This window comes from Coregonus lavaretus, assembly GCF_964263955.1.
Source record: "Coregonus lavaretus genome assembly, chromosome: 7".
NCBI classification, from domain to species: Eukaryota; Metazoa; Chordata; class Actinopteri; order Salmoniformes; family Salmonidae; genus Coregonus; species Coregonus lavaretus.
In genome coordinates, this window is record NC_139994.1 from 12,302,727 (window position 1) to 12,312,846 (window position 10,120).

General features: G+C 43.7%; 1 protein-coding gene across 1 annotated transcript in view; it reads left to right on the plus strand.

Moving 5' to 3' along the window:
- The window catches only part of trpn1 (transient receptor potential cation channel, subfamily N, member 1), a gene marked incomplete at both ends in the record, with an annotated part of 40,464 nt that extends 34,489 nt beyond the window's left edge, over nucleotides 1-5,975 (plus strand). Inside the window, 5 exons of the mRNA XM_084165008.1 lie at nucleotides 242-696; nucleotides 2,029-2,451; nucleotides 4,146-4,633; nucleotides 5,332-5,484; nucleotides 5,809-5,975. Coding sequence (XP_084021134.1) covers nucleotides 242-696; nucleotides 2,029-2,451; nucleotides 4,146-4,633; nucleotides 5,332-5,484; nucleotides 5,809-5,975 — 1,686 coding nt within the window. The remainder of the gene's footprint in view (nucleotides 1-241; nucleotides 697-2,028; nucleotides 2,452-4,145; nucleotides 4,634-5,331; nucleotides 5,485-5,808) is intronic.
- Nucleotides 5,976-10,120: the final 4,145 nt, after the last annotated feature.

Below are 10,120 nucleotides of genomic sequence, written 5' to 3' on the forward strand. Positions count from 1 at the left end.
TCTATTTTCCCTCTATTTTCTACTCCCTTACACGTTCTTTCTAGTCTAACCACAAGATGGCAGCAAAGCACACAATTTTAAACAACAGGCGCTGCCAGAACATGTTTTTTAATCGATGTTGCCGATGAGTACCTAGTTTGTGTTTGACCTGATGGTGTGTGTTGTCCTTAGTTTGTGTTTGACCTGATGGTGTGTGTTGTCTGTAGTTTGTGTTTGACCTGATGGTGTGTGTTGTCCTTAGTTTGTGTTTGACCTGATGGTGTGTGGGAAGCTGAACTCCAACACTACGCTGGAGGAGCTGGTTCTTCACTCCGCTGCTCCCCTGGACACGGCCGTGCGTCTGTCCCGAGCCCTGGGCCTGGCCGCCCTCAGGGAGAAGGAGCGTTACGTGGACCTCCAGGCGGCCGCCCACCACTGCGAGAGCCTGGCCTCCGACCTTCTCAGCATGGCCTCGACCGGGGAGAGGGGGGCCGGCGCCGTACTCAGGGCGGTGGACCATAGAGGGGCCAGCGTGCTGGACTGCCTGATCGAGGGGAGTCAGAAGGGGGTGGTGGCCCACCCGGCTGTCCAGCAGTACCTGACGGAGGTGTGGTATGGCAGTCTGCAGTGGGACTCCTGGAGGATCCTGCTGCTGTTCTTTGGCCTGCTGCTCTGCCCTCTGCTGTGGCTGTTCCTCTCACTGCCTCTCAAACACAGGTACAGAGTAGACTTTCATAGATACAGGTTCATAGCCTTTATTAATGGGAGCCCTTTTGAAGCTAACCCACTGGGCACACAACGTCATTTCAACATGGAAATTTGGGTAATATTTGGTAGAGACATTGATCAATGAGATTTCAACCTTTATTCACCAACTCAAAAAGTCAGCCAGACGTTTGTAGAATTCCCAATGGGTTATCATTATGCTTTCAACCATTTAAAAGCACAACCAAATTCCAATGGAAAAACAATGTCAGATTTTTGGTTTAGTTGTCATCTAAACATGTAATCACTGCGCTTTCAACCATTTTAAAAGCAAAACAAAGTTCAAATGGGAATACAATGTCAGATATTTTCTATTTATACAACAGATCAATGTGTTATCCCTGTACTTAATCTAATAGCACAACTAAATGACCTGGATGGCAGTTGAGATAACATTAAAAGTACATGGTGCAAGTGATCAATGCTGTTCGAGATTCTGCACAGATATTTATATTGTGAAGATCTCCACTGACCTGCGACCTTTGCATGCTATCTTGAACATGTACGCTTTCTATGATTACATAAGAAAACATTTATAGTTACAGTAGGCTAACCTCAAAATGTGGCCATGGATGTGTTACTCATTTTAAGGTTGAATAAATACTGTTACATTAGTTTGTAAGATCGCCTTAACTTTAGGCTATTTACTGTATTGCAAAAGGAATATTGAATTGTGTTTGGTTGTCAACGCAACCAAATATCAACATTTTAAAGGATAATGCTTGAATAGTTTCATCTGAGCCACTGGCTTAATCCTGACTTAGTCTGGCTTTAATTCCAGTTTGTCTACAACTGAATAATTTATATGTTGGATTCAAGGCTCCATCTCAACCAGACATCTAAGTTAAAGAATATAACTAAATCAAATAAAACTTTTAATAAAGTTTGATTTAATTTAGTCCTATTCTGTAAATTTGTTACAATGATGACTTAATCCTGTGGTTGAAATTCCACCCTCAAAACAACCTCTTTTTTTTCAAATCCAATGTGTTTTCCATTTAGATTCCTTGTCACAATACAATGACAAATTACATTGAAACAACGTTGATTCAACCAGTTTGTGCCCAGTGGGATGTGTTTACATTCAAACATTATCTCAAACTCCACCAGTTACAACAAGAGAACTAAGACTCTTTATTTTTGACCAACCATGAATCAATTATTCGACAATTAACTTAGAGCATTAAAACTCATCCTGTGAATCAATGCCAGTTTTGGGTGATAGTTGATTGCCAGAAAATATTATCTTGGGATTGAATGTAAAATGTTTCAAAACCACACCAGGTTCAACACCATCCCCATCGTGAAGTTCATGAGCTACCTGGTGTCCCACGTCTTTCTCCTGGCCCTCTTCATCCTCACCATCGTCTACCCCCCGCTGTGTCCCATCCACCTGGGTCACCTGCTGCCCTGCTGGAATGAGTGGCTGCTGCTGGCCTGGCTGGGGGGCATGCTGGTGTCTGAGCTCACCCAGCCAGGGGAGCGCCAGGGCCTAGCCTGGATCCGAGTGCTCGTCCTGGGCTTCTCCGCCGCTGCCTTCCTCTGCCACCTCCTGGCCCTGGTTCTCCAGCTCTGGCCCCCCTCCCATCTCCACTGCCTGTTCGCCCGGAACGTCCTACTAGCCGTGGCCATGACTCTAGGCTTCGTCCAGCTGCTGGAGTTCCTGACCTTCCACCACCTGTTCGGCCCCTGGGCCATCATCATCAGGTGAGAGAAGATCAGTGGAGAAAAATACAACTATACAAGTAGGCTATTCACTAGGTAGGAGCAGATCAACATGTCAGCAGGACTGATATTGCAACACGTTTCAACCAAACAGGTCTTCCTCTGCTCCTATAGTGTATTCAGAAAGTATTCAGACCCCTTGACTTTTTCCACATTTTGGTACGTTACAGCCTTATTCTAAAATGGATTAAATAGTTTTTTCCCTCATCAATCTACACACAATACCCCATAATGACAAAGCAAAAAAAGGTTTTTAGAAATGTGTGCACATTTATTAAAAATAAGAAACGGAAATATAACATTTGCATAAGTATTCAGACGCTTTACTCAGTACTTTGTTGAAGCACCTTTGGCAGCGATTACAGCCTCGAGTCTTCTTGGGTATGACGCTACAAGCTTGGCACACCTGTATTTGAGGAGTTTCTCCCATTATTCTCTGCAGATCCTCTCAAGCTCTGTCAGGTTGGATGGGGAGCGTCGCTGCAGTTATTTTCAGGTCTCTCCAGAGATGTTCGATCGGGTTCAAATCCTGGCTCTGGCTGGGCCACTCAAGGACATTCAGAGACTTGTCCCGAAGTCACTCCTGCGTTGTCTTGGCTGTTTGCTTAGAGTCGTTGTCCTGTTGGAAGGTGAACCTTCACCCCAGTCTGAGGTCCTGAGCGCTCTGGAGCAGGTTTTCATCAAGGATCTCTCTGTACTTTGCTCCATTCATCTTTCCCTCGATCCTGACTAGTCTCTCAGTCCCTGCCGCTGAAAAACATCCCCACAGCATGATGCTGCCACCACCATGCTTCACCGTAGGGATGGTGCCAGGTTTCCTCCAGACGTGACGCTTGGCATTCAGGCCAAAGAGTTTGATCTTGGTTTCATCAGACCAGAGATTCTTATTTCTCATGGTCTGAGAGTCCTTTAGGTGCCTTTTGGCAAACTGAGGAGTGGCTTCCGTCTGGCCACTCTACCATAAAGGCCTACTTGGTGGAGTGCTGCAGAGATTGTTGTCCTTCTGGAAGGTTCTCCCATCTACACCTCACTGACCAAGGCCCTTCTCCCCCGATTGCTCAGTTTGGCCGGGCGGCCAGCTCTTCCATTTCAGATGTATGGAGGCCACTGTGTTCTTGGGGACCTTCAATGCTGCAGAAATGTTTTGGTACCCTCCCCCAGATCTGTGCCTCGACACAATCCTGTCTCGACCTCATGACTTGATTTTTGCTCTGACATGCACTGTCAACTGTGGTACCTTACTGTGGTACAGGTGTGTGCCCTACCAAATCATGTCCAATCAATTGAATTTACCACAGGTGGACTCCAATCAAGTTGTAGATCAATGGAAACAGGATGCACCTGAGCTCAATTTTGAGTCTCATAGCAAAGGGTCTGAATACTTACATAAATAAGGTATTTCTGTATTTTATTTGTAATAAATTAGCAAAATAAAATTTTAAAAACTGTTTTTGCTTTGCCGTTATAGGGTATTGAGTGTAGATTGATGAGGAAACATTTGTATTGAATCCATTTTAGAATAAGGCTGTAACGTAACAAAATGTAGAAAAAGTCAAGGGGTCTGAATACTTTCCGAATGCACTGTACCTCTGTAAATATGTTGTTATTGTTCACTTAAGTATTATCTGCAATAATAAGGCCTCCTGTTTGTTTTTTTTGGCTTACATCCTCATCAGAGACCTGATGAAGGATCTGGGAAGGTTTGCCGTCATCCTGGCACTCTTCCACACCGCCTTCACCATGAGCCTGTGTGCTGTGTGCCAGCCCGTTTACCCGCTCGGTCAGTATTACAATGTCACCTTGGTGAGGCAGGAGACAGGAGGCCACACCCCTCTGGAGGTGTCAGTCCTGCTCTTCTTCGCCCTCTTCGGCCTGACGGAGCCTGAGGACATGCCTGCGTTGGTGCGCTCACCCCCGGCCGCCGGCGTTGTGGCCCACCTGGTGTTTGGCATCTACCTGGTGGTGACGGTAATCGTGCTGATCAACCTGCTCATCGCCATGATGAGTGACACCTATCAGCGCATTCAGGCCCACTCAGACACTGAGTGGAAGTTTGGCCGGGCCGTGCTCATACGGGACATGAGTAGGAAGTCAGGCACGCCGTCTCCATTCAACCTCTTCACCAACCTCTTCTTTTATGCCAAGGTGCTTTGCAAACATCGAGGTGAGTTTCATACTAGTGTTCCTACCTTGTTCAGGGAATTCATAGATTCAATATTGGCAGTTTGAACCACTACAAATGATTGTTTCCCAAGGAGGCAAAACATGAGTGTAGCATGTGTAATGCTACATCATGTATCAGATATACACTGAGTGTACAAAACATTATGAACACCTGCTCTTTCCATTACATAGACTGACCAGGTGAATCCAGGTGAAAGCTATGATCCCTTATTGATTTAACTTGTTAAATCCACTTCAATGAAGGGGAGGAGACTGGTTAAATAAGTATTTTTAAGGCTTGAGACAATTGAGACATGGATTGTGTATGTGTGCCATTCAGAGGATGAATGGGCAAGACAAAATATTTAAGTGCCTTTGAATGGGGTATGGTGGTAGGTGCCAGGCACACCGGTTTGTGTCAAGAACTGCAGCGCTGCTGGGTTTTTCACGCTCAACAGTTTCCTGTGTGTATCAAGAATGGTACACCACCCAAAGGAAATCCAGCCAACTGACAACTGTGGGAAGCATTGGAGTCAACATGGGCCAGCATCCCTGTGGAACGCTTTCGACACCTTGTAGAGTCCATGCCCCGACAAATTGAGGCTGTTCTGAGGGCAAAAGGGGGGGTGCAACTCAATATTAGGAAGGTGTTCTTAATGTTTTGTACACTCAGTATGTGTGTTATGTATGACCCCCCAGGTAAGATCTGCTCTGCGGAGGGCCGGGACCTGATGACTGAAGAGGAGGATGCAGAGGGTCTGCCTGGGCCTGACTCCCGCTCTCTGGACATGCTAGCTCACACCACCTTGGGCTGGATGAGGACCAACAAGAGGACACAGATCCTACCTGAGGGTGAGGGCCTGATTGTACTGATCCATTTCAATTCACTGATTCAAATGATTGAGATTCACATATTTAATTAATTTCAATTAATTTCAATTAACTGTTCAAACTAATCATTTGGTGATTTGGTAAATGTGTTCTAATACGATCTGATACGTACATGCATGGCACGTGAAAAAAAGACATGTTTGAGCATCTTACATTCTTGATTCTCATCAATAAAAGTCCCAACAAACATAGTTCCTACATTAAAAATCTTAAAGAAATGTGCAGATGTATATGAAGAGTATGTTGCCTTGTTCTTATCTTCTAAGCTCTCTCTATGCCCCCCAGGTGGCCAGCCCCTCCCCTCCAGCTCCAGGCTGGCTGGCCAGGTGCGCGTGGAGCAAGTGACAGACTGGGCCACGGTGGTCCAACGCTACCTGGCGCTGAGAGGACAGGGGGACAGAGCCATGCAGGAGAGGGATCCTGGGACAGACCCTGCCCAGCACCCTGACTGATCCAGTCCATCCAGAACCAGGACTTAGTATCTCTGACTAACTCACCCACACCTGACTTATTATCCTGATTCTCCACCCTTTTACTGAAGTATGCTCTTGCACACTTTCTGTCATGGATTTAACAATATTGGAAGCTCCTTCCATTGATTTATCCAATCCAATGCTTTTTAAATCCATGTCAGAAAGTCTGTAAGTGCACACTGTGGGAAAAGGGTGAAGAATTGGGATGCAGCCTAAGAGCCTTACCCAGCAGCACCCTTAGGACCTTAGCCAAGCCTTGACAGGACCGAGCATCTTAGCCCGACTCCCAGGACCCCAGCCTTGACATTACCATGAGCCTTGAATACTTACTGGACAGTATGACTCCAGCCCTGCCTTGACCTACTACATCACAGCAACAACCTGTGAAACAGAACTACTAGCACCAATCACACTGCCTTTATTATCAGCTGCCAGTGAATACATTACTCTGTCACAATTGACCTGATTGTCCACAATGGTAAATCACTTGTGATCCAGGGCCCAGTTTTTCAAAAGTTATCTGATCGGATTTCGGCAATCAGATAGGATTACATGTAAAGAAATAGAGTAAAAAGAACGGGCGTATCATTTAGTTAAATGGGGACGCATGTTCTATTCGCTACATTTCTATGCATTTAATCCTATCCGATTGCCGAAATCCGATCAGATAGCCTGGGACAAGTTTTTCTAAAGTTATCAGGATTTATAGCATGTAGCTTCTGTTATTGTCCAATAGAGGTCAGTATTAGACAACTTTCTTTCAGGGTTGTTTGAGCTGGTTTTAGTGCTGAGATGAATGAGCCTGTAAAAACATGAGAGAGAGAAGAGTTGATTTATTAGGGAAAGAGGATACCTTGTCAGTTGCACAACTGAATGCACTCAACTGAAACGTGTCTAACACTTTTAACCGAACCCCTCTGAATCAGAGAGGTGCGGGGGGGCTGCCTTAATTGAGTTTAACGGCGCTCGGGAGCAGTTGTTGGGGGTTAATGCCTTGCTCAAGGGCAGAACAGCTAATTTTTCCTCCTTGCCGGCTCGGGGATTCAAACAAGTGACCTTTCGGTTACTGGCCCAACGCTCTTTACCGCTAGGCTACCTGCCGCACCACTATTATAGTGTAGTATTGTGCTATCATCATTACTTTCATACGACAGTGCCTTGATTCAGTGTGACGTAGCAAATATTTGTTCTTTGACAAATGAACCTGGTGTTACTGAAACACCTGTTAGTTTTTTTAAATCAATGGCAGTAGATAAGTGTCTTCGTCAGCTCTGCCAATCAGGACACTTACGTGAAGACTACATGTCAACAAAAGCCTCCTATTTTACAATATACATTATATCATGCTTCATTCTACAGTTAAATATGTGAGTTAACATTTTTATGAATAGTGTTTATTGTAGTGACATGTTTAGAGAAAAGTATAATTGTATTATCATGATATAACATGAGTTACTCAGTAAAACTCATTACTTAATGAAAATGGTCAAACCTGTGAAATAGAGCAATAAGAGGTCAAACCTGTCTGCTTTCTCTGTCACATCATTTACTTTCTTTTGGGTCATGCCTTCTTACATTTAGCATTTTTAGTCATTTAGCAGATGCTCTTATCCAGAGCGACTTACTCCACCCTCTCTCTCCTTCTCCTCTCCCCTCTCTCTCCCCCTCCCCACCCCTCTCTCTCCCCCTCCCCACCCTCTTTCTCTCTCTCTCTCTCTCCCTCCCCCCACTCACTCTCTCTCTCCCTGCCCCCACTCTCTCTCTCCCTCCCCCCACTCTCTCTCCCTCCCCCCACTCTCTCTCACCCTCCCCCCACTCTCTCTCACCCTCCCCCCACTCTCTCTCACCCTCCCCCCTCTCTCTCTCTCTCTCTCCCCCCTCCCCTCTCTCTTCTATATTTACATTATGGCTAGGAGCTAGGAAACAGGACTGTAAACGTAGTACCTTCCTCTCTCTTTTTCATTGAACTAAACTTAACACTGCAGCCAACTGTGCTTCTTTCATTAATAACGCCAGAGATATGGGGGGAAACCCTTCGCTTTTCTCATTCTCTATGATTAACCGCCAGGATGTTTTTTTTACCTGGTTAGACCAGGATGAGTACAGTGTGTCCGGGGAGGGAGATTGATGCGTTTGAAGCATATAACAGTTAATAAGTCACGGTGAATAGGACTCTGCTTAATGTAACTCTAAACAGAGAACGAAAAGTGGGGAGAATAACTCAGGTTGTATCCCAAATGGCACCCTAATCCCTATATAGTTCACTGCTTTTGACCAGAGCCCATAAGGCCTTAGGGCTCTGGTCAAAAGTAGTGTGCTATATAGGGAATAGGGTGCCATTTGGGACGTAAGCTCAAGTTTCTCATCTTTCTCACCTCTTTGAGTGCCTTGCAGTACTTACTGACTCTAAAATGTCCAGACTTGTTGAGCCAACTTCTATGGTTCATAGGAACCTTTTAAAGAGTCTGTAACCCCACAATCTATTGTATTGTTGATATTTTTTATATAACCTAAACTTCAATAAAGTTTTAAGTCTGTAATGTAAGGTATATTCACACATGCACACACAAGCTCACACACACATGCGCACGCATGCAAACATACACACACTTACACGATCTGTTATTCGTGAAATATTAAAATATGTGTTTGGTCTTGTCTATAGTTTGTGTGTTTTGTCTTGTCAATAGTTTGTGATTTGTCTTGTCGGTATAGTTTGATGTGTGTCTTCTCTATAGTTGTGTGTCTTGTCTTCTCTATAGTTTGATGTGTGTTCTTGTTTTGTCTTGTCTATAGTTTGATGTGTTTTGCTTTGTCTTGTCTATAGTTTGTGTTTTGTTATGTCTTGTATTTAGTTAGATGTGTATTTTGTCTTGTCTATAGTTTGTGTGTTTTGTCTTGTCTATAGTTTGTGTGTTTTGTCTTGTCTATAGTTTGTGTGTTTTGTCTTGTCTATAGTTTGTGTGTTTTGTCTTGTCTATAGTTTGTGTATATATAGCCTCCCTACTGTTATTTTATTTTACTTCTGATATTTTTTTCTCAACACTTTTTTGTTTTATTCTACTTTTTTATTAAAAATAATGCACTGTTGGTTAAGGGCTGTAAGTAAGCATTTCACTGTAATGTCTGCACCTGTTGTATTCAGCGCATGTGGCCAATAACATTTTATTTTATGTGTTTTGTCTCGTCTATAGTTTGTGTTTTGTCTCGTCTATAGTTTGTGTTTTGTCTCGTCTATAGTTTGTGTGTTTTGTCTCGTCTATAGTTTGATGTGTGTTTTGCTTTGTTTTGTTTATAGTTTGTGTGTTTTGCTTTGTCTTGTCTATAGTTTGTGTGTTTTGTCTTGTCCATAGTTTGATGTGTGTTTTGTCTTGTCTATAGTTTGATGTGTGTCTTGTCTTGTCTATAGTTTGTGTGTTTTGCTTTGTCTTGTCTATAGTTTGTGTGTTTTGTCTTGTCCATAGTTTGATGTGTGTTTTGTCTTGTCTATAGTTTGCTCTTGTGGAGGTTGTGGGGACTGTATTATGACAGCTCTGGCCCAAAGAGTCTCCTCAGGCTGAAGTATAAAGAGGTGGGGACCCTATTACTTTGTCTGATTCTTGACCTTTCTGCTTGGCCTTCACTTCATTACTCAGGTGTTTGTGTGTGTGTGTGTGTGTGTGTACCTGTGTTTGTGTGCGTGTCCATGCATGTTTTTATTTCTCTTTGTGTGTGTGTGTGCGTGCATGCATATGTGTATCTGGTTTCAAGAGGGGTAATCTTGGTGCCATTATCCTATTCAAACAAATAATATCAAATGATGCTCTTGGGCCTTGGTCTTAACAGGGCAGGGTCTACATCTTCCAAATGTTAGACTATGCTGGGGTTATAACTCTGATGTTCACTTCTTTATCTGAAGTTGTTGCCCTAAGCTGAATATTTGGTAAGTGCTCCAATGTGAGCTCTTTTTCAGAATGAATGTACTGTATCTGTTTGCTTCATCTGGCCTTGAATGATTATGCCCTGTTGTATGACATTATTCATTGATTTTCTCTCCAAAAACAACTCCTCTTGATTCCAAGAAAGAATAATGATCTGGCAATGCTGAACATGTCTTCAATAGAAATGTCTTGTGACCTTTATTT